Source organism: Cnephaeus nilssonii (assembly GCF_951640355.1).
Source record: "Cnephaeus nilssonii genome assembly, chromosome: 14".
Taxonomy (NCBI): domain Eukaryota; kingdom Metazoa; phylum Chordata; class Mammalia; order Chiroptera; family Vespertilionidae; genus Cnephaeus; species Cnephaeus nilssonii.
In genome coordinates, this window is record NC_137085.1 from 30,500,480 (window position 1) to 30,524,135 (window position 23,656).

A 23,656-nucleotide genomic window follows, 5' to 3' on the forward strand; every position below is an offset into this window, starting at 1 on the left:
CACAAAAGACATAAGTTTAAGCATCTGTGTGTGTTTAAAGATGAGTATCTGTATTCAATAGTTATATTTCACATGATATGACTCAACCCTTTCAGGTGAAACTATTTTCATGCAAGCGGTAATTTCTTATTACTGAATTTAGTTAAAATGCCAATTAAGGGAAGGAATAGTTTAAACAGATGAGTCCCTTGGGTTCTGAAGAAGGACCTATAGAAGCAGCCAAAGGAAGGGCAGGGCTAACTGCCCAGAAGAGAGCAGGTCATGCTGTTTAGTCCAGTATGAATAGCTTTCTCCCCACTGACAATTCCCCAGCACCACCACATCTTGATTACAAGACCTCTGGTTCAACATCTACTCCTGCTCCATGCAGAAGTACCGAGATAACACTCTGATGTCTGTTTCACTCTTAAAATCTAAGACCACTTACCACACGCCAGGCTTTGTACCAAGCTTCTTACATGCATCAATTCATTTAATAATCATAACTCTGTATGTTCTACAAGTTCATATCATTATTATATTATATTATATTATATTATATTATATTATATTATATTATATTATATATTATATTATACTAGAAGCCCGTTGCACGAAGTTTCGTGCAATAGACTTTTCCTTTACCTGGCTGCCGGCACCAGTTTTCCGCCAGCAGCAGTTTTCCTCTGGCCACCCACCGATCAGAGCGCCTCCAGCCAGAGGAACTCCGATCGGGAGGCGCTCTGATCGGCGGGTGGCCAGAGGAAAACTGCTGCTGGGGGAAAACTGGTACTGGCAGCCATGCAATCGGCCACCCCGAGTTCCGCCACCAGCGTCTTCTGCCAGCCCCATGGGTCCTTCCGCAGCGCCTGCCGTTTAGGCTGGCAGTAGGAGCGGGGAATGGGGACTCGTGAGTCCCCGCCCCCCGCTCCTACTGCCAGCCAATCGGCCACCCTGAGTCCCGCCCCCCGCGCCTCCAGCCGGCCCAATCGTGGGCATAGCGGAGTGATGCAATTTGCATATTGCCTTTTTATTATGTAGGATTATATTATATTACTAGAGGCCCGGTGCACGAAATTTGTGCAACGATACGGTCCCTAGGCCTGGCCTGCGATCAGTGCCATCTACCCCAGCTGCTGGCAGCCGGCCCCTCTCCCCGCCTCCACCCACCCCCGGCTCCCCATTCACCATTGGGCGATCAGAGACTGCTGGCCGGTGGGGAGGGACCAAAAGGTTAGCCGCCCTGCCTGCTCACTGGCCCCGGCCCCTGCCACTGGTTGCCCTCTGTGTGTGGGGTGACTGGCGGGGTGGGGTCCTTGGCCTGGCTCCACCCACATCCGCTGACACCCACCCCCGGTTCCCCATTCACCATTGGGCGATCGGAGCCTGCCGGCCACGGGGAGGGACCGAGAGATTGGCCATTCCTCCGGCTTGCTGGCCCCACCCCCTGCCGCCACCCACCCCCGGGGTCCCCGTTCGCCAGCGGGTGATTGGAGCCTGCCCAGCAGGCCCTGATCAAGCAATCGGGGCCTGTGGGCAGCTCCTGTGTTGAGCATCTGCCCCCTGGTGGTCAGTGTGTGTCACACGATTGCTTGTTCCTCCATTTGGTCGATTTACATATTACCCTTTTATTATATAGGACTAGAGGCCTGGTGCACGAAATTCGTGCATAGGGGGTGTCCCTCAGCCCAGCCTGCACCCTCTCCAATCTGGGACCCCTCGAGGGATGTCTGACTGCCCATTTAGGCCCGATCCCAGTGGGCCTAAACGGGTAGTCGGACATCCCTCTCACAATCCAGGACTGCTGGCTCCCAACCACTCACCTGCCTGCCTGATTGCCCCTAACTGCTTCTGCCTGCCAGCCTGATCATCCCCTAACCACTCCCCTGCCAGCCTGTTTGCCCCCAACTTCCCTCCTCTGCCGGCCTGGTCACCCCTAACTGCCCTCCCCTGCAGGCCTGGTCCCTCTCAACTGCCCTCCCCTGCTTGCCTGATCACTCACAACTGCGCTCCCTTGCAGGCCTGGGCCCTCCCAACTGCCCTCCCCTGCTGGACATCTTGTGTCCACATGGGGGCAGCCATCTTGTGTGTTGGAGTGACAGTCAATTTGCATATTACTCTTTTATTAGATAGGAAGGAGGATAGGCTCAGAGAAATTAAGTAACTTGCCCAACATCACATAACTGTTAAGTGACTCAAACCCAGCAACTAAGCCTTGGTCTGAGGTCAAACTTGTAGAAAATGCATTTGTAACTGATTAACTGTTTATTATGTGCATTTATCTTATTCTTTAGACCAGTGGTCAGCGGCTCATTAGTCAACAGAGCCAAATATCAACAGTACAACGATTGAAATTTCTTTTGAGAGCCAAAAACCGACTTCTGTGCATGGGCCACGAAGTTTCAATCGCACTGTACGTGCACGCCCGCACGTGGTATTTTGTGGAAGAGCCACACTCAAGGAGCCAAAGAGCCACATGTGGCTCGTGAGCCGCAGTTTGCCGACCACTGCTTTAGACTGAATATGTTCTAAAGCTCTCTACTTATTGTAGGGAAGAGATTCACATCCTAAACATACTGCCCAACATGACCCTTCACAATTACTTTTTCCCAAACAGAACTCTGCCCTGTCCACTCTTTTTGGCCTGGATATCAGTGGGGGATATTTCGTCTTAGAAGCCAGCAGAGTAATATAGTGAGAGGAGCACTGGCTTTGGAAATACCAGCTCCATCATGTCCTAGCATTGTGACCTTTGGCAAGACATGTGGCCTTTCTGAGCCTCATCGGTAAAATGGAGATGACAAATATCTATATACATCACTGGGCTGTTTGAAGGATTCAATGAGTTAACTTTTACAGGATAAGTGCTCAGTAAATGATACTATATTGCCCTTTACCCCATCCTGTTACATGCTAACCAGATATATATACTCAAAGCCATGAGCAAAATGTGTCCAACAAGAATCCCCAGGGGTTTAGTATTCCAACTTACAGATTACAGGAATGTGGGCAGTCCTGTCCAGGCTGTTTCTTTCTACAAACTTCACCACAACTATGTGGAATTTCATTTCTGCTCCATTCAGGATTCTTTACCTTGCCTAAAACATATCAGATCAGATAGTCAAATGGTAAAAACTTTAAATGTATCCTAGATTTTAATGAAATAACACAACATAGCTAGACAGCATGGAACATCAATGTGGTTTTCATTACTTCAGTAAGCACATTATCCCACATCCTAAAATAAAATGTTGAATATAATGCTATTAATCAAAAGCTTCACTGAGTATGATAAATCTTAAATGGTGGGTTACCTGGAAAAGATAAATATAAGGTTATTTTTACTTATAAAAATGCCCCTTTGACTAATGGACACATTTAATCCAAGAAAAACACCTACAAAATAAGCCTTCTATAAATGGGCCCTTGAATTGATATGGGAATATCTGCTATAAGGGTCAAAAAAGGGAATAAGGGAAGAGAGCAATGGGGGAGGGGGGGTGGGCAGAGAAGGGTGGAGAGAAGCAGTAAGAGATGGAAAGAACAGAAGTCCTCTATTCTAAAGCTATAAAGTAGGCATGAAGGGGCTATATTTTTATAATTAATGTCACTCTGCAAATGTTTAGTAAGCATCCTCCGTCAACTGAGCACAGAGATAAGAAGAGTAAAACTGAGGCACAGGACTCCTCCTTGCTCTAGAGCAGGGGTGGGGAATGCCTGGCCCTAGGGCCACATAAGGCCCGAGAAATCATTTGGTCTGTCCTGCCAAGGCATTAGGGGGTGAGTTAATAAAATGTTTGACCAAATATAACAGGCTGTTTTTTAAATTGATCATTTTGTATGGCCCACAAATGATGTTATAAATATCCAAATGGCCCTTGGCAGAAAAAAAGTTCCCCATCCCTACCTTAGAGTCACACATTGATTTTTAGAGAAAAAGGGAGGGAGGGAGGGAGGGAGAAACACATCGACTGGTTTTCTCCTTCATGTGCCCCTCTGAGTGACTGGGCACTCAGGTACATGAAATCGAACCTGAGACTCTTGGGTGCATAGGCCGACACTCTAACCACTGAACACCACTGGCCAGGGCGAACTGAGCTATTTAAAAACAGGAAGAATATTCCATAAAGAGGGAGGCACAAGGATAGTTAGTAATGCTGGTCTATAGAAAATCTCTCTATTATAAACATCAATAACTGATTCCTTGGGTTAAAATAAAGTATACTTCAATACTACTTTCCTTAGGCTGCTCAAATCTGTAATATCAAAGCTGTTAGAGCTAGAAGTGAGAAGAAGCACATGTCTATACCTGCCTTTGCCATTTGATCAGCTCTGGTCTAAAGTGAAGACCAAGGAGAACTGCACCACAGCTTGGAAATAGCATGAGCCTGGAGGACATGACGTAAAGACCCTTCTCCAGAATACTCTGCCAAGGGCGTAAAGGTCTGTGACTCTATCTGTTTGACAGACAACAAGTATATGATGTCTAGTAGACCCCTGTAGCTTTGAATTCTTATAAGTAACTTCTAAAACATGCCTAACAGACCACCTCTCCTGGGCTGGGAACTGAAGTACAATGCTTGAAGTGGAAAAGACTTCAATGTATGCAAAAAAAACTTACCACAGAAACAAGTGTAGGTATTAGGAACATGTGCAGAAACATTCTGACAGGCAGGGCACCTCCAACCACTCTGGCCATCTGCCAAAAGAAGGAGAAAACAAAAATAATTTCCTTTAAAAAGCACACATAATTTAAAAAAATTTAAACCTATAATAATATAATAAGCCATAACATTGAAGCAGTGATGGTAATTTCCATGTTAAGGATTTAGATATTAAAGAAACAAAATCACAATGCTTTTGCTTAAATACTGTATTTAGGCTTATATTTATAAGGACTTTAGATACAATGAATCAAGTGGGTATCCATTTTGTTCTCTATTTAACTGAGATATAAATGACATACAACATTATGTGAGTTTTAAGGTGTATAACATGTTGCTTTAATATATTTACATACTGCAATATGATTACCACAATATTGTTAGTTAATACCTCCATCTCATCACATAATTTCTTTTTGTAGTGATAATGTTCTATTTCTTCCAGATTTATTCCTCATTTTGTTAAAAGTTATTTTAGAGAGAAAGAGAAGAAGGGGGAAAAGGAAGAGAGAGAGGGAGAGAGAAACATAGATTTGTTGTTCCACTTATTCATGCGTTCATTGGTTGCTTCTAATATGTGCCCTGACTGGAGTTTGAACCCACAACCTTGACATATTGGGATGAAGCTCCAATTAACTGAGTAACCTGGCCAAGGCCTATTACAGTATTTCTAATGTCAAGATAACCATTATCTGAATGTTGGCTTGAAAAAAAAGAAAAGGATAAAATATTTTGAGTACATGCATGAAAGCCCAGATATCTTAAATTAGAAGAAGAGCCACAGTTCAGAAAGCATGTTATTAACATTTGCATTACCCATAAGTACTAGTATCCTTTGAGAAAAGTCCACAAAATACTATGGAGAAGATTTGTTAAAGGCAAAACAACTTTCAGTATTCCAAATATGAATTAAACAGTGGGTTTCTATAAATTTTCTAAAGCAAACTACATAAGAAATGTTTTCTATAGTTGCTACCTGGATAAAAACCACCATTTCAGTAGACGTGACTGATTTTATTTTACCTTAAATATATTTTAACACTGTTTTGTTTAGCTGGTTTGAGATCTACAGCTTAATACTGGCCATCTGAAATATGTGACTGAGACAATATATTCTCCCTGCAGATAAAATATTCAAGAAGAATTAAATAGCATTTTAAAAACTGAATATATTAAATGGGTGAGAATAACTACTCAGAAGAGAGAAATGACTGACCTGCTTGAGATGCTGGAGACCTTGCCCATTTTTTTATGCAGTTCAAATGAAACACGTGGTAACAGCTCTGACAACTCCACACTGGGGCCGTGACGCGAACCAATTCACAGCACACCATGCACTCATATTTTTCTGTAGTTAGTTGTTCAACTAGAGAACCTGTTTAAAAAACAAAACAGATAAACTCAAACATAGAAAACCAATCCTTACTTTAGTCAACCAAGGATCATCAAAGTATCTGAAAGAACCCAAACACAGAGGTTTTAAGGGATGTCTGAATCTGTTCAGAGACAGGCCAAGAAGAGGCAGGAATATGCTGAGGTAGAAGATTTAGGAAGTAGACATTCAGATGGGAATTCCCACAATTGAGGAAACATTCCTAAGAAACCGCCCAGCAATGCCCCTCATCACACGACTTGAGCATCCACAGGAGCAGCACACTGTAGGGCCCTGCCTTGCCCTACTTAAAGTGGGATGCTCTGAATCTACCAGATCCAAGGATTCAGGCTAGGGTGGGGCTTGTGAATGGCCAATTGCAAGAAACTGAAGCCTGGATAGCTTCCAAACAATCCATGGTGGTGAGATGGTTCTTGCCCTGAAAGTCTTTTTTTTTTTATTCTCTCAATAAAGATATGCTTAGTGCCTATCACAAGCGCATAGTAGGGCTACTAGACAGAAAGAGAAACAGTCCCTGGCTCCAGAAGCTCGCCATCATGGCATTATAAGACTCCTTCCAGATTTATTCCTCAATATCTTCACCCACTTCCAGACTTTTTCCTCAAATACAATCTCAGCAAAGCCTTTCTATCCCAAGTACAGTCAGGTGCTCTCAGAGATGAGTGTATAATATATATATTTAGTTCATACTTTAGGCATTACTAGTATTTCACGTTATTTTATTTGTTTTTAAGTCTAAATAGGTTATAAGAATAAAATAACCTTAAATCACCCAACACAATGCTGTGCTAAAGCACTTTACACACATTATTTAATTCTCTTAACAAAGTTAAAATATGAGTATTATTTTATAGATGAAGAAACTGAGGCTCAAAGTGGTTAGTTAAATCACTTACACAAGGTACAAAACTAGAAATTAAAAAGCCAAAATTCAAATTCATTCCTATATGACCCAGAAGCTCACATTTTAATCCTTTGATAGTATTAGCTCTCCTAAGATTACTTTGTCCAATTTAATAACAAAAAAATACAAACACGCCAGGACTGTGTGCTCTGTGAGGCAGGGAGAGTGCCTTGTCTGCCTTGCTCACTGTAGTATTTCCTGTTTCTGACAAATACCAGGTGCTCAATAAATATTTGTCAGATGACTGGATGAAGGAACAAATGAGTCAAGGAAGTTACATTTTTTAAAAAATACTCCATCTTTGCATCAAACTCAAAGGGAAGTTCAGCATAATAAGGACTGAACTACATCTTTCCACTGGATGTGGCAAATAGGAAGCCATTCATGACCTTAGCAGCAGCTCTGAGTCACGTGGTGATGATGGCAGAGGAATGAGAAGTTAATCAAAATTGGGAAAAGGGGGGGGAAAGGCAAACAACTCTTGATTTGACTGTAATGGAAGGATAGGAAACACTACTGGGAGGTCATATAACAGGGTAAGTTTTTCTTGTGGTGGGTAGAACAGACTTGGGAAGATCTTCAGCTTGAGAACGTGGAATAGTAAATGTGAAAAAAATTGATGAAAGGAAATATAGGAGGAGTAAGTCTGGAGTAGTCTTAGATGAAAAGGAAGGACAGCTGACCAAAGTCATACAAGAGAATATAGGCAGTGCTGAAAGCCAAATGAGGTTGGAGACACTATTCAAAAATATTTATTAAGCCCTGGCCAGTGTGGCCCAGTTGGTTGAACATCGTCCCATGCACGAAAAGTCTGCCAGTTCAATTCCCTGTCAGGGCTTATGCTCAAAGGGTTCGGTTCCTGGTCAGGGTGTTTACGGGAGGCAACCGATCAATGTTTCTCACATTGATGTTTCTTTCTCTCTCTCCTTTCCTTTCAATCTAAAATCAATAAAAGCATATTTTTAAAAAAAATTTACTAACACCTACTGTGTCAGGCACTCTAGACACTTAGGATATCCAGTGAACAAAACAGACAAAAACCTTCTGCCCTATGAAGCTTATTATCTAGTGGGGGAAAGTAGACAATAAATGAATAAATTATGAAAATATGTAGTATCATCAAATAGTGATATGTTGCTATGGAGAAAAATAAACAGGAAAGGAGGACAGGGAATGCTAACAGTGGGGGAAGTATGGTTTTAAACTAAGTGATCAGAGAGGCTTCCCTGAGAAGGCAAACTGCAGCAGCGCCAAATCTGTACTATTATGTAATCTCCTGGAACAGCATTCTGCTACCCAGGAGGAGGAAAGATAGATTGCACCATCAATCCAGGGATGTGATTCTACCGAACGGCTTGGCAGAAGGATAATACTTCAAATGACCTATGGTAAGTCCCGCCTAGAGAGGGAATGCAGATGGGTAGGAGGCTGGCAAAACTGGTAACGGGTGGAAGAAACTGAGGGAGCCAGAAGGACAGGAATCTATGGTCAGAGAGTGGAACACAGACTTTAATATTTCAGAGATGGGGCATTTCCAAGATTATTTCCCTGGTAGTGGGTATGAAAATGAAATGAAGGTCAAAGTCCCTGTGGTTAACAATATCAAAGAACTTGAAGATGGCACAATGCATATGATCACTAAAGTTTCTCAGAATAACAGCAAGATATATGGTAAATTAGTTCCTAAATTTGAACATGCCTTAGAATCACCTGGAGGCTTGTTAAAAGGTAAGACTGCTGGGCCCCAGAATTTGTTTAGTAAATCTGAGAAAAGGCACAAGAATATGCTTTTCTAACAAGTTCCCAGGTGTTGCTAATGGCTGCTAGTCTGGAATTACACTTTGAGAACCACTGTGGTAAAGAAAAGATGTAGCTAGAAGCATTAATAAATGAAGGTTGGGAGATCTGGAGGCTAATAAATGATAAGATATGGCAGGTGATGTAGTTACAAGGCAATGGAGCATTAGGTTCAATGAAAGGATTTTAAAACAAAGGTAGAAGAATGATTTAGTCTGTCTCCATCAACTACCTGCATTCCTTCAACAGCCTCCTAACTTGTCCCTTTGCTTCCTTAAAGCCTAATCTCCACACAGCAGGCTGAATGCTCATTTTAGAATGTTAGAAAGATCATGCCATCCCTTTTCCCAAAACCTTCCAGCTGCTTCTCATCTTCTTACTCAGAACCAGATCTAAGAGCCTCACATAATCCAGCTCATGTGATTTCTCTGATCTCCTCCTAACTGCTTCCCCACTACCTTCACTGCTCACGATCCTGCCCTCCCACCCCAGTCTAAACCTGTTTCTGCCTCTGTCCAGAATGCTCTTCTCCAAAGAGCCACAGGGTGCACTCCTTCACTTCCCTCTGGTCTCTCTTCAAATGTCTCCTCATCAAAGAGACCAACTTTTTCTAAACTAGTGCCCCTGTTACCCTGTCCTCTTAACCTGTTTTATATTTCTTTTTAGCTTATCACCTACCTGACAAATTAAAAATGTAAGTGCTTTCTGCTTGTCTTCCCTACCAGAATGTAAATCCCATTAGCACTGTATTTCCAGTATCTAGAAATGCTTGGCACATAGTATTTACTCAATAAATATGAACAGTGTGCTCAAGAATATGTAGGGATGTGAGGCCAAGAAAGATTTGTTAGGCAGAACTCTAAGATGGCCTCCAAGACTCCCACCCTGGGGTATGTATTTCCTGTATAATCTCTACCCCTTGAGTATGGTGGGCTAATCTAATCAGGAGAGTCCTTTTAAAATAGTCTAGAGATCAGAGACAGACATCAGAGAGGTTTGAAGAATCTATAGCAGATGCTTTCCTATAGGCCTTAAAGAAGTAAACTACCAAGTTGTGGAGAGGGCCCATGTGGTACAGAGTTGCAGGTGGCTTCTAGGAGCTGAGAGTGACCCAATAGCCAGCAAGAAAATGGGGACCTCAGTCCCACACACATAAGGAACTAAATCCTACCAACAACCAGTGAGCATGAATGAGGACCCTACACCTCAGATGAGATTGCATCCCCGGCCAAGTTTCAGTCCTGTGAGACTGAGTGAAGAACTTAGCTACCTGGACCCAGACTCCTGATCCACAGAAACTGTGATATAATAAATTTGTGGTATCTTAAGCTACTACTTTTGTGATAATTCATTATGAAACAACTAGAGGCCTGGTGCACGAAATTCGTGCACAAGTAGGGTCCCTAGGCCTGCGGGTGATCAGGGCTGATCGGGGCCTTCTGGCTGCTGGCCAGGGCCTTCCTTCGTTCTGCACTGCCCCCTGGTGGTCAGCGCATGTCATAGCAAGCAATCAAACTCCCAGTCAAACTCCCGCAGGGACACTTTGCATATTAGCCTTTTATGTATATAGATAAGAGACCATTAACCAGCCTTACAAATTCAGAAGCAACTCTGGTATAACATTGCCTGGCTTCACAAACAAGTCAAGGCCCCAAGAATGACTACCTGGTGAAGCAAATTAGAACTCAAAGAACTATAGGCCAGTGTGAAAACAGACTTAGGCAGGTGGTGGCTTCACATGTTAGGCTGTATGTCACATTAAACTGGAGGGAGACCAGAACTGTGAAGGTCCATGAAGCTATTTGGTCTAGGTGAAATATATCCTCAGGGCAAAATGAGAAGTGTCTTCAAATATTACAAGAAGCTGATTTGCAATGAGGGGGAGGGGAACTCTAAGAAGAGAGACTAGTTGCTGTGTAGCTCAAAGGCTAGAACTTGAACCAGAGGATAGAAAGTATTTATAGTAAGGAAGAACTTTCTAACAGTCAAGAAAGATAGTCTCGTGGTTGAGCATCGACCTATGAACCAGGAGGTCATGGATTTGATTTCCAGTCAGGGCACATGCCCGGGTTGCGAGCTCGATCCCCAATAGGGGCGTGCAGGAGGCAGCCAATCAATGATTCTCTCTCATCACTGATGTTTCTCTCTCTCTCCCCCCCTCTCCCTTCCTCTCTGAAATCAATAAAAAAAAAGAGAGAAAGATACAGTCTGCGTCTAAGAAACTTATAAGTGAAGAGCACTGACACATAAACAAATGATGGTTTTCAGTGTAACTGCTATAATAGAAGCATGTATATGTAAGGGAAAGACATATCACAGGGCTGGAAAAGATTTATTTTATCTGTAGAGGTGAGAAAAGGTTTCCTGGAAATGTGACTAAACTAGCTTTTGAAAAATGAGTTAAGAATTCACCAATGAGCTGAGTGGTGGACATTCTAGAGAGAGCCAAAACATGCAACATCATAGAAAGATAAAAAGATATAGAGTCCAGGGAATAAAATGTGATGGGCAGCAGAAAATGGGGTTATTGGGTAAGGCAGAAGCCAAAATCTATAGGTGATGAAAAAAAAGTGAACAAAAGGGGGCAGGGTGGTAGTAGTGACACAATTCAATATATGCTTTAGAAAGATCACTCTCTGATCCTAGTATAAGAGATGAACTGAGAGAAACTGGAGATGCAAGATTAGTTAGGAACACTTGCAGATGAGCAGACAAAAGATGATGCAGACTGGAACCAGGAGAGGTAGTAGAGATATTACCATCCTCTACTTGTGCTTTCATAATCCAAAAAAATCTTGCACTGATGAACAAAATAGGTCCAGAGGCATGAAGGCATGAAACAGACTGACATATCACAAATGGGGGTAGGGGGGACGGAAAGGAAGAGATTAACCAAAGAACTTATATACATATATGCATAACCAATGGATACAGACAATAGTGTGGTGAAGGCCTGGTGGGGTGGGGCAGGGGCTGAAAAGAGGGGGGAAAGGGGAGGAAAATTGGGGGACATCTATAATACTGTCAACAATAAAATAAAATTTAAAAAAGCAATAAAGAAATATTCACCCATGCAGAAGAAAAGAGAACACAGAAGAATCAGTTGCTACATTTTATAATATTATGGCGCATTGTGTAGTCTTCTGTCAGTATTCATTATCAGTTATTTAGTTTATGATAAGAAAATAACTTTTGATTACTCATTCTGTCTTGGACTGTATGAAGATCTGTATTTTTATTACAAAATTTAATAAAGTAAAAAAAATTATTGCTACTAAATATCTATACCATCCATATATGCATTTTTCAAAACCCTTACAAAATTCCTTATTTAAGAAAAAATTCCTTATTTGTATTTGCTTATGACATAAAAACTAAGTAAATAGTTACCTACTGGGGAGAGGAGGTGGTGGTGGCAGAATCCAGGCAGATGATGAACAAGAACAGAAAGAGACTTTTCACTGTGTACTTTTTTTTTTTTTTGATCACCTGAGGATATGGGGGGTTTGTGTGTTTTTTAAATATTTATTTATTTAATATATTTTTATTGATTTCAGAGAGGAAGGGAGAGGAAGACAGAGACAGAAACAACGATGACAGAGAATCATTGATCAGCTGCCTCCTGCACGCCCCCCACTGGGGATTGACCCCACAACTGGGGCATGTGCCCTGAAGGGAATCGAACCGTGACCTCCTGGTTCATAGGTAGGCGCTCAACCACTGAGCCACACAGGTCAGGCTGTTTTTTGTGGGTTTTTTTAAAATTGATTTTAGAGAGAGAAGGGAGAGAGGGAGACAGAGAGAGAAACATAAATTAGTTGCCACTCATACACACCCCGACTGGGAATCAAACCCACAACCTAGGTATGTGCCATGACTGGGAATTGAACCCCCCACCTCTTGGTGTATGGGATGATGCTCCAACTAACTGAGCCACCTGTGTACCTTTTTATACTTTTTGACTTCTAAACTGTGTGAATATATTACCTATTCAAAAACTTAAAATCAGAAAAATGAAACATTTCCTACCCATCCAGGTAGATTTACCTGTGTGAGTTTCCACATTCTTTAGCACAGGGTTCTGTTTGCCTCGGGGGAAAGATGCGACTTGAGGATCCTGCCTCCTTATAGCACATTTCTCTGGGTCAATCCTTCTGGAAGACTTGTTAACGACTGCCAAGTTCCCATTGTTGCAGGCAGATTTTGCTGGTCGTTCACTAAGGTTGTCCTTTAGAATGGGGGCCATGCTGTTTCTGGGTCCTGCACTTGTATGTCGTTGACCCTCCTGTTTTGGTGGATTCCTGCCTGGACGCGGCCTCGCCCCCTCCACTTCCCAGGGAGGCCTTTTCTGTGAGTGTCTTCTCTGTTCATTGCGTCTGGCCCCAGACCCATCCAGTACTCCTTTTCTAAAGGATGTATCTGAAGAGTCAGGGTGGGTAACCCCCACAGGTTTGATATTTTCAGATCCGGCATCCTCGGGTTTGGGTGTCATTCTGTTACCCCACTCACATTTGAGTTTCCCCTTGACTTTCGGTCCTCTACCATAGCTATAGACAAATTGGGCTGCTTTTTTTGGTTTTGCTCCCCTGGGATCTGCACCAACAATTTCCTTCTCACTTTCAGCAGGGCTGTGCTCTCTGAGCTTTGTCCCACTCTCTGATCTGGCCACACTTTCTAAGCCAGATACATCTGAGGTCTGGTCAGTTACACTCTGTACTCTCTTGACTCTGATATGCTGCTTTTCACTCCTCAATTTCTGTACAGGTTGATTCTGAAGGTTCTTGAGTGATTTATTAGAAGCAGAGGATTGGAAAGAAAGCTGCTGACTCTTAGGTTTGCTTCCTGAAGGATGGTAACTGTACTGATGAACAGCAGAGATGTCATCATAAGGGATTTGCCTGGAAAGGTGACACGGAGGTGGTGAACTGTAATTTCTTCTACCAATCCTATTAGAATCTAGTCTTCTTTGACTCCCACAGTGTAGACCAGATTTTTTCCTCTCCTGAGGAATGAACTCAGAAGCATCCGTATTGAATTTAAAAGTACCTAGGACACAAGAAACAGACATGCCAGGAAATTAATCAGTTAACCATGAAGCCCATCAGACTATAAGCCATATCTAAAAGTTATTTTCCTAAGAACTTTGTATAAAACGGGCTCTTAGTAAAACATGTTTCCTGTGAAGGTGTTGGGTTCAAGGTGTCGTGGAAGACTGATCGTTGCATGTCCAGTAGCTTCACCAATAGCCAGTGCTGAGAGTTGCTAAGAAAAACTGCTCACCTGGGCCATCAGGCATTATTTATACATGCATTTATTTTATCAAAAAATTTAAAGTCAAGATCAACCAAAGGACTTGTATGCATGCATATAAGCCTAACCAGTGGTCACGGACAACAGGGGGGTGGGGGCATACGTGGGGAGGGGTTTGGGATGGGAATGGGGGGATGAGGACAATTATATGATACCATAATCAATAAAGAAATTTTAAAAAAATTAAAGTCAGCAAATAGTTCAGAGATGAGACATCAGTTGCAGGTTCCATGTGATCTTTAGAAACTCCAATGTAGCATTGTGCAATATCAAGTAAACAGGCTTAGGAATCAGCCAAAATCAGTTTGAAGTCTGGCCCTCCAACTTATGCTACAAGCTTAGGTATATCACTTGATTGCTTTTTGCCTAGTGTCCTCATCCATGACAAAAGACAATAATACTATTTTAAAAGGTTATTGTAAAATTTAAATATGATTTCATATAGATAGTACTTAGCATAGTAAGTATATTAGTTTTCATCTCTTCCCCCCAGGAATATATATTAGCTGTTCCATATATAAGCTTTATAATATAGTCCAGAATCCCAGAGTCTCAAAAATTAAACATATGCCCTATTCATTTATTCCCCCCCCCAATGCTTCTTTGTATAGTCAACTTAGTCTCATTTTGTCTGAAGCACAAAGACAAAATGATTTGCCTCAGGATACAAAACTAGTTAGTAGCCAAGTGAGAACTATATGTAGCATATAGAATATACTATGAATTTATAGGGCCAAAGAGACCTGGGTTTACTTATTGTCTTTATGGAAGTTATGTAACCCGTTTTCTTATATGTAATGGAGATAATAATAATTCCTACATCAAAGAGTTGCTATGAAGAGTAAAGCAAATTAGTAACATGTATAAGGTAGTTAAAATGGTGCTTTATTAGAGACATACAGACCCAACCACAGATGGGCACAGTTAACAGCCTGGGGGCTTTGGGTTTAATAATAATTGGGTTAGGTACTCTGTTAGGTACTTAACAGGTGCCAGGCACTATTTTAAGCACTTCGCATGTGTTAGCTCATTTAATCTTCCCTCGCATTCCTGATGAGAAAACTGCTACACAGAAAGAATAAGTAACTTGCCCAAGGCTACAAGGGTTTTCTAAAGCAGATTTAGAATTCCACCCCAGGCTATCTGGTTCCTTCAGAATGCTCTTTCACTATCACCATACTACACTGTCAGAGGTTGGGCAGCTGGTACCATAGAAACGTACACAAAAGTAGTGAACAAGATCAAAAAGGTCATAGGGTAACCTCTCACTCAATCCAGAATTTGTTCTGAAAGCTTTCATATAGGCAGAATTCCTGGGATGGGGTAGAGGGCCTTACAAAATGGCAAAAGGATTAGACAAATTCAGAAACTGGCAGAGAAGGTAGCAATGGCTAGATTAGACCAAGTGGGTATTGTGTAGTCCTTTCCTGCTTAAAGAAGCAAGGTCGGAGAGAGAGGCAGAAAAAGGGTCAGTAAATAACCTGGTAAAGGATGGGAAAAGGGTGTTTCATGTTAAGCAGTAGGGAGTTGATGCAACTAGAGATCCTAGACAGGGCAGTACCTATTCATACACAGAATGTGCTCCACTAGACATGATCTAGTAGGCAAAGCTCTCAGAAAGAGCCTTAAGAGACACGAGGAAGGGGAAAAGGGCACATGAGTCAGGAAACGGGACCTGAGACACAAAGATTTGAAACACCCTTTCCCCCACACTATTTTAAGTAGCTGGAAGATACTCAGTAAATGGTATGTCGCATACCAAGGCATTGCTATAGTGCAAGTGGTACCCTAGATCCAAGATTACATGGCAGCGCTGTAGGTGTCCATGGGTGGGTAGAGCAGAGTAAACTGTAGATTATAAAGTCCAGAGACAAAGCTGGCATAGGAGTCCGCACATGGGCAGAAAGACAGCCCCCAGGACTGGGCTGCTGTCTGAGGACTGAGGCAGGCAAGAGAACGAAACCTTGAGTGGGGATGGAGGTGTGGGTTAGAGATCATGCTGAAATAAGAACATGGAATAGAAACGAAGGCAAAAGCAAGCTCAGGCAAATAAGAGGGAGCGGGGAGATCTTTGGAGTATGGACTTTGTCTCTCAGTAGATGGGGAGGAGGAAGGAGGTTGTAACCTGGGGCACAACACTGTTGGCCAAAACGATGACTCACAACTAGTCCCATCCAATTCTTCTTCAAACACTGAAATGTACACAGAAGTGAGCCTGAGATCATTGGATCCACTTTAGAGGAGATGGGAAAAGAATGGGTGGCGGAATAACAAACACCAGCAGGAAAGGTTCCCACCCACCAAGATGACTTAATACCCAAATCAGGAATGGGGTACACCAATGCAGTGTGTTCTCCAACTTTCTGACCAAGATCCACGGTAATAAATACATTTTATCTGCCATCCAGTACACAAATACATATATACTCTTCTTAGTACCCTAACAGCTGGTTATAGATAGCAGAACTAAGATTCAAATCAATGACTGTTTACAAATTTCATGTTGCAAATTGCTGCCCTGTTCTTTCAAAGAGTGGGGCCTGAAACCAAATCAATGTAGTGGGTTGTGACAAATAATTCTTCAAAAGAAATAGAAAATGGTGTATTGAGAAAGTAAGGAAAGCCACTGCCTTCCCGAAATTTTCGGTTCACCACTTTTATATTTATGTATGTGTGCACTGAGGTCTCTAAGTTTAATGTTTCTTTTCGGTTACTGTCCAAAAGTTTGCAACACAAAGATCTGAGGTACACGCTGAAGAAAATGGAAATGGATGTTACATTAATAGCCAAATGAGGCTGTCTCTATACACAGAGGGAACTCCGGGAGAGGAAGTGAGCTAACCATTATGGAGCAGGTACAGTCCAGGGCGGGAGCCTTCACAAGAATTAACTTAATTACTCCCAACTGACGGGTGAAGAAAATGACTCGGTCACACTGCGAGTTCGCAGAAGGCCGAGATTGGAAACCACAGGTGCTCAGCGCGCGCCCCCGCCGCTGCACCGGGACGCGCGCATACACCTTCAGCACAGCGTGCAAAGCCACTAGGCGCCGAGAGCCCGCCAGTCACCGACGCCCGCCTGTCGGAGGATCAGTGCAGCTGCTGCCCCGGGAGGTACGGGACACCCACATCGACTCGCTGGGCTCTGGGACAAACCCGCTCTCCTTGGATAACCAGATGCCGGATTTCACGACCTAGTCGAGGATGGTCGAGGTCTCCGTAAGCACGACGCGCGCGCGGCTTGGCCCTTCCGAGCCACTATCCCCAACCCTAGTAGGCGCCACTCTCGCGATATGAATGGCCGAAGCCCCAGGACTCGTCACTGACCAAACATCCGCAACTAGAGAAGGGCCCACTCCTACACGGACCGGAGCAGTACCTGAGACCGGAGGAGCCTCCGCCATCCCGAGCGTGCCGCAACACCTAAAGCGAGCCCTGCAGTCCAGCGAGCGCTGTCACCCGGTCACGTGCCCTGGACTTCCGGCGCCGAGAGAGCGTTCGCCTCTGCGCGCCGGGTAGACGGGCCACAGAGTTTGCGCGGCCAGAGTAAACTGTGGTGCAATCCTGACGTCAGACAGTTGCGCCACGCTCGGGGCGGAAGGAGGAGACCAGAGACGATAGCTTGCCTGGAACACGGGTGTGGGGAGGGAGCGCGGGCACTAGCGTAATCATCCTTTTCGTTAAGATTCACTGTGCTCACCTGCCACTCTGCCCTCTTGCTCTCCCACCCAACCAATTTCTCTTGGCCCTCTGAAGTCAGCTCGGACATCACCCACCGTAGTTCAGGTTAAAAAACACAAAACTGCCCAGCTGGCCTGGCTCAGTGGTTGAGCGTGGACCCACAGTTCCATGCTCGTTTGTGTTGCCCGGATTATGGGCTGAATTCCCTGTGTGGGGCGTGCAGGAGGCAGCTGATCAATGATTCTCTCTCATTGATGTTTCTATTTCTCCCTCTCCTTTCCTCTCTGAAGTCAATACAAAATAAATATATATATATAAAAATAAAACAAAATTTAGTGGTCAAAAGGCAATCTTGGGACAAACGCTCTGCAAAACAACGGGTAATATACAAAAAGCTTTTACAAATCAGAAAACGATAAACCACATGTTGGAAATGGTGAACTTGAACGGGCAGATAACAAATACGAGAGATACAACACGAGGGGGAAAGTTTGGAGGCACTGAGAGTTTTTAAAGTATAAAATATAAAAACGAGTGTGTGGAGTGTTTTGTTGTTGCATTACGAAATAGAACACAACATTTAAGTGTAAAGCATCTACATTTGTAAAGTAATTCACTGGCCCAGGCTTTCATAAGAATGGGAAATAGATTCATTCATTCACACACATTTTAATGCATACTCTGTCTCAGTCAGGCATCGCTTAAAGTGCTGGAGGTAAATGGTGAAAAAATATAAACATAGTTCCTGCCCTCATGAAATGCATTGTCTAAAAATTTTTTTGGCTTTATAGTTGTGAGCACACAAAACAGATTTTATTCTTGGATTATTATTATTTATTAATAATAATAATTTCCCCACCCCTGTATTTAATCATCCAAATATCTGGAAGATAATGAAAATAACATTATTAATGTTGTTACCCAAACAAACCTAGTATACAGCTTATGAATGCAATACTAAAAACCCTATATTCGCCCTAACCGGTTTGGCTCAGTGGATAGAGCATCGGCCTGCGGACTGGGGTCCCAGGTTTGATTCCGGTCAAGGGCATGTACCTTGGTTGTGGGCACATACCCAGTGGGGAGTGTGCAGGAGGCAGCTGATCGATGTTTCTCTCTCATCGATGTTTCTAACTCTCTATCCCTCTCTCTTCCTCTCTGTAAAAAATCAATAAAATATATATTAAAAAAAACACACACAAAAAAACAAAACCCTATATTCTTTCTATCCCTGTCTTCTAATTCACTGATTGGATCCTCAGCTTCCCCTAATCTGCTGTGTATTCCTCCCAGTGTGTTCTTTATTTGTGCTATGTCATTCTTTATTTCTGTTTTCATAGTTACTATACCTTTTTTCATGCTGTTGAACATCTTTACCATTATTATTCTGTGTTTCAGATAAATTTCTTATCTCTATTTCATATCTCTTCTTCTGGAGAATTCTCTTGTTCTTTCATTTGGAGGTTGTTTCTTTGTCTCCTCATTTTGGCTGCCTGCTTGGGTTTGTGAGTATGTATTAGGTAGATCGGCTACGCCTCTCAATCTCTAGTGCGGGACAGTGTCAAACACTGTTTCTCTAAAAAGTAAATTTTAATGTGAATCAGCGACTTCTAATTCTTGGGTCAACCACTGAACCACACTGGCTGGGCAAAAACTAAGTAATTTATATTTATAAATTAAACATTTGTAAAATAATTACAAATTATGTTGTTGTCATGAAAGAAACTAGCAGAGTAACAGTAATAAAGACTTACTAGGATCTGTTTCAGAAAAATGTGCCCAGAAGTGGTCGGGTAGCTCAGTTGTTAAGAGTGTCATCTTGATATGCCAAGGTTGCGGATTCCATCTCCAGTCAGGGCACATACAAGAATCAACCAGTGAATGCATAAATAAGTGGAACAACAAAAATTGATGTTTCCCTCTCCCTCTTAAAATCAATAAATCAATAAAAAGAAAAAAGAAAAAAAAAGAGAGAAAATGTAGCCAGGATTCTTTCAGGAGAACAAAGGATGAGAAAAAGAAAGTTATGTGAAGATTCAGAGGGAACAGCATATGCAAAATCTATGAGGAAGGAAGGAAAGAGCTTGAAGTCTTCAAGGTATTAAAATATTTGCTGGACAATAGTGAGCAAAGAGAGGGACACCGTATGAAATTGCAGAGGTGGTTAAGGAGATCATGCAGATCACCCACAGGCCATGCTGACAGATTTTATTCCAAGAGCAATAGGAAGTTATTGAAAAGCTCTAAGCAAAGATACACTTAAGGATTTCTCTTGCTCCTCGGGGAAGAGTGAATTGTGGGGAGCAAGTATAGAAGTGGGCAGACCAGTTACATTTTTGTATTATGCAAATGCAGAATATGATGGTGGCCTTGACTAGAGTGACAGTAAATGTGGAGAAAAAAGGAAAGATCTGAAGTGTATTTCAGATATAACCCTTATACAGTTTCCAAACTTTTTCCAAACAATAGGTGTGATGTGCTCTCATTATTTTGTGTTTCTGATTACTGAGCCTCACATTTCTTAATGGCATTTATGTTTCCTCTTTTAAAATTGATATCCATTGCCCATTTTCCTATTTTGTTTCTGATTACTAATGAGCCTGACATTTCATAATGACATTTGTTTCCTCTTTTTAAATTGCTTATTCATATCCACTGCCCATTGCTCTATTTTTCTTGCTGTTGGTTTCTTGTATATTATAGATACCGATTCCTTGTCAGTTTTAGACATTTCAATTTTCATCTTCCATTAAGTCTATTAATTTTGTCCTTAATTTTGACAGATCAGTTCATCAAACAAACCTGTTGTCATCTTTAGAAATTACCAGTTTTATCATCAGTCTTGATCCATTCAGGAGAGAAGAGCTATACAGTAATTTGAACAGGAGAGGAATTATTTATTTAAGGACATAGTAACTATAACAGTGGATTGGAGTAATAAGGATTGGCTAATAATCAAAAGAGCTGTTGTGGCTCAGTGGCCCGCACACCAAAGGGTTGTAAGTTCAATTCCCAGTCAAGGGCACGAATCTGAGTTGCAGGTTTGATCCCAACCCCAATGGGTCAGTGCGCTCCCACAGGGGGAGTGCCGCTCGGCCAGAAGTTGGGGTCATGGCTGGTGAGCGCAGCAATGGTGGCGGGAGCCTCTCTCACCTCCATAGCAGCGCTAAGGATGTCTGACTGACAGCTTAGGCCCGCTCCCCCGGGCCCTAAGCCATTAGTCAGACATCTCCTGAGGACTCCCAGACTGCAAGAGGGGGCAGGCCGGGCTGAAGTGCACGAATTTCGTGCACCAGGCCTCTAGTGTGTGTGTGTGTGTGTGTGTGTGTGTGTGTGTGTGTGTGTGTATGTATGTATAATTATTTTTTTTTAAAGAGGTTGCCAAAAATCTACCTTGTAGGATGTTGGGAAGAGCCTTTTAGAGAGGTGTATCACAAGAGACACTTCACTACAAAACACCTGAGGGGGATGCCAGAAGAAGTTTCTGGCTGCTAGCTACCATACACTGAAAAAGCCAGCTGCTAAAGAAGCCATATGCCTTACAGGAGAGCCAGACACTGAAGAAGCTGCCCAGAGCACAGAAGCCTAACTAGAAACAGGAAACAAACGCCTTTTTTCCTGCAATATCTCTCTGGTGCCCTCTACTGACAAAGCTTAATAATACCTGCAAGCAGGCAAGGGATGAATATTTAAAAGGCTCAAATCCATTTCACAGAGCAGGCAAAAAGGTAAATTTGGAACTGAAAGGCAATAATTTATTAGTGGTACACTAGGAAACCTATTCATTATTTTCAAAACTTGTAAATAAATGGAAGTAAACAAACATTTATTCTTGCCTTTCCTATTTTATGCAAAGAACTGAGGTCTGAAAAAACCTTAGCATATTGTTTGTGGATTCCAAATAAATAAACTGGAGGACTGGCTGTGAAAGAGATGGGTTTATTAGGACTTACGTGTGTACTGGTGGTGGCTGACCAGTGCAATTTTCCACCAAGTCCCATCTGGCCTGCGGCCAGCAAGTGCGGGGGTAGGGAGGTGTTGGGGGTTGAACGTGCCAGAGAACAAGCTGTATTAGATCAAAACACTAGCTGTTTGCAATCTGGGCTCATATCTAGAAGCAGTTTCTCTTTGGTCTTTCTTAGGCCAAGGAGCTGGCCAGGCTCCCAAGGTCTAACAGTCCACTTACAGATGGTTTTCACTATATTCCCGCAGGGTGGGAGAGGGAGTTGGAGCATGGAAAGGAGCCCATGTACCCATTTACCATACACCATAAACAGTACTTCCACAACATACCAAAACTTATAACAAGCAATGAAAGCAGTGGTCAGATAGAAATTTATAACTGTAAATAGTGACATTAAAAAGAAGTCCTAACAATGGAGCATCATTCAGTGCTAAAAAGAAATGAGCTATCAAGCCAAGAAAAACACATGGAGGAAACTTAGATGCATATTACTTAGTGAAAGAAGCCAATCTAAAAAGGCTACATACTATATGATTTCCACTAGATGACATTCCGGAAAAGGCAAAACTATGGAGGCAGTAAAAAGATCAGTGGTTGCCAGGGCTTAGGGGGGAGGTAGGAAGGTACAGGACAGTGAAACTATTTTGTATGGTACTTCGATGGTAGGTATATTGTCAAAACCCATAGAATGTACACCACCAAAACTATGGACTTTGAGATAAAATCTATCAATATAGGTTCATGGATTGTGACAAATGTGCCACTCTGGTACAGAATGTCTACAGTTGTGGGGCTGGAGTGGTGGGCGCGGTTGTGCATGTGTGGGGATAGGGAGTATATGGGAACACTGTATTTTATGCTTGATGCTGTTGTGAACTGTTGACACATGAATGGCTGGTACGTGTGGCATTGTGAGGCACCCAGCAAGGTGGAGGAGGGAATGTTGTTGGTGAAAAGTTGACTGTGGAAAGGAGGATGAATCATGAAAGACGCTGAAATCAGGCAGGAATTTGGACTTGCCGTAGCACTCCCAAGAAAAGAAAGAAGCCCCTGCTTTTTTATTGTTAATAAACCCTCACATGAAAATAGCATGTTGCAGTTAACAAGGTACTCATGACAATTATCTGCATTCTTCCTCACAAGAGCCTTGTGAGGTAAGCACAATTTTACTAATAAGGAAACAGAAGCGAGGAGGCTACTTAGTAGTTATTACATAGCAGACCCAGGGCCCAAGCCTGGATTGTTCCTCAGTCTTCCCTCTATACCACAATGCCACTGGGTAAATTCGATTTCTGTAGTGGAGTTTTTAGGCTGAATTGATGTTAAAATTATATTAAATTTTTGAAATTGATTTTTAGAGAAAGGAAGGGAAAGAGATAGAAACATGGATGAGAGAGAACTATCAATATTGATCAGCTGCTCCATGCATGTCCCCTGTCAGAGATTGAGCCCATAACCTGGGCATGTGCCTTGACCAGGAATCGAACCAATGACCTCTTGGTGCATGGGTCCATGCTCAACTACCAAGCAACACTGGCCAGGCAACATTAAAATTATATTAAATTTGGTTTCTACAGTGGAGGTTTCAGGCGGAAGTGATATTATTAAAGTTATATCCTTTTGAAAAATATTTATTGAGTATAAATAAATGTCCTATACATTAAATATCAAGAAATATTCATTACTGATTACAAGTCAGGCTGTAATACTGAGGGAACCATAGAATAAAACCATCCACTCATGACATAGTAATAATTCCATTCCAATATTGGACACAGTAATGGTTTACTCACAAGACACAACAATACTCATCAAAAAAGGCCATCACTTTAACCAACCTATAATACCACAATAGAAAATGATTTTGAATCATAATATGAACAGTCCCAGAAATCCCATCTGCCTTATCAATTTTATCAGGTCAATTTGAAATTGTGGAGTTAAACTATCATAAAATCTAAAGAG

General features: G+C 42.3%; 1 protein-coding gene across 3 annotated transcripts in view; it reads right to left on the reverse strand.

Annotated features, from left to right (window-relative positions):
- The window catches only part of NFX1 (nuclear transcription factor, X-box binding 1), a 69,818-nt gene extending 52,155 nt beyond the window's left edge, over positions 1–17,663 (reverse strand). The window contains exons 1-5 of one of the 3 annotated variants that reach the window (XM_079790282.1): positions 17,426–17,663; positions 12,785–13,783; positions 5,860–6,018; positions 4,601–4,678; positions 2,972–3,077 (exon numbers count right to left, since the gene is read on the reverse strand). In XM_079790282.1, coding sequence (XP_079646408.1) covers positions 2,972–3,077; positions 4,601–4,678; positions 5,860–6,018; positions 12,785–13,783; positions 17,426–17,450 — 1,367 coding nt within the window. In that variant the 5' untranslated portion in view covers positions 17,451–17,663. The remainder of the gene's footprint in view (positions 1–2,971; positions 3,078–4,600; positions 4,679–5,859; positions 6,019–12,784; positions 13,784–17,425) is intronic. The other 2 variants (XM_079790280.1, XM_079790281.1) reach the window with 2 other exon arrangements.
- Positions 17,664–23,656: the final 5,993 nt, after the last annotated feature.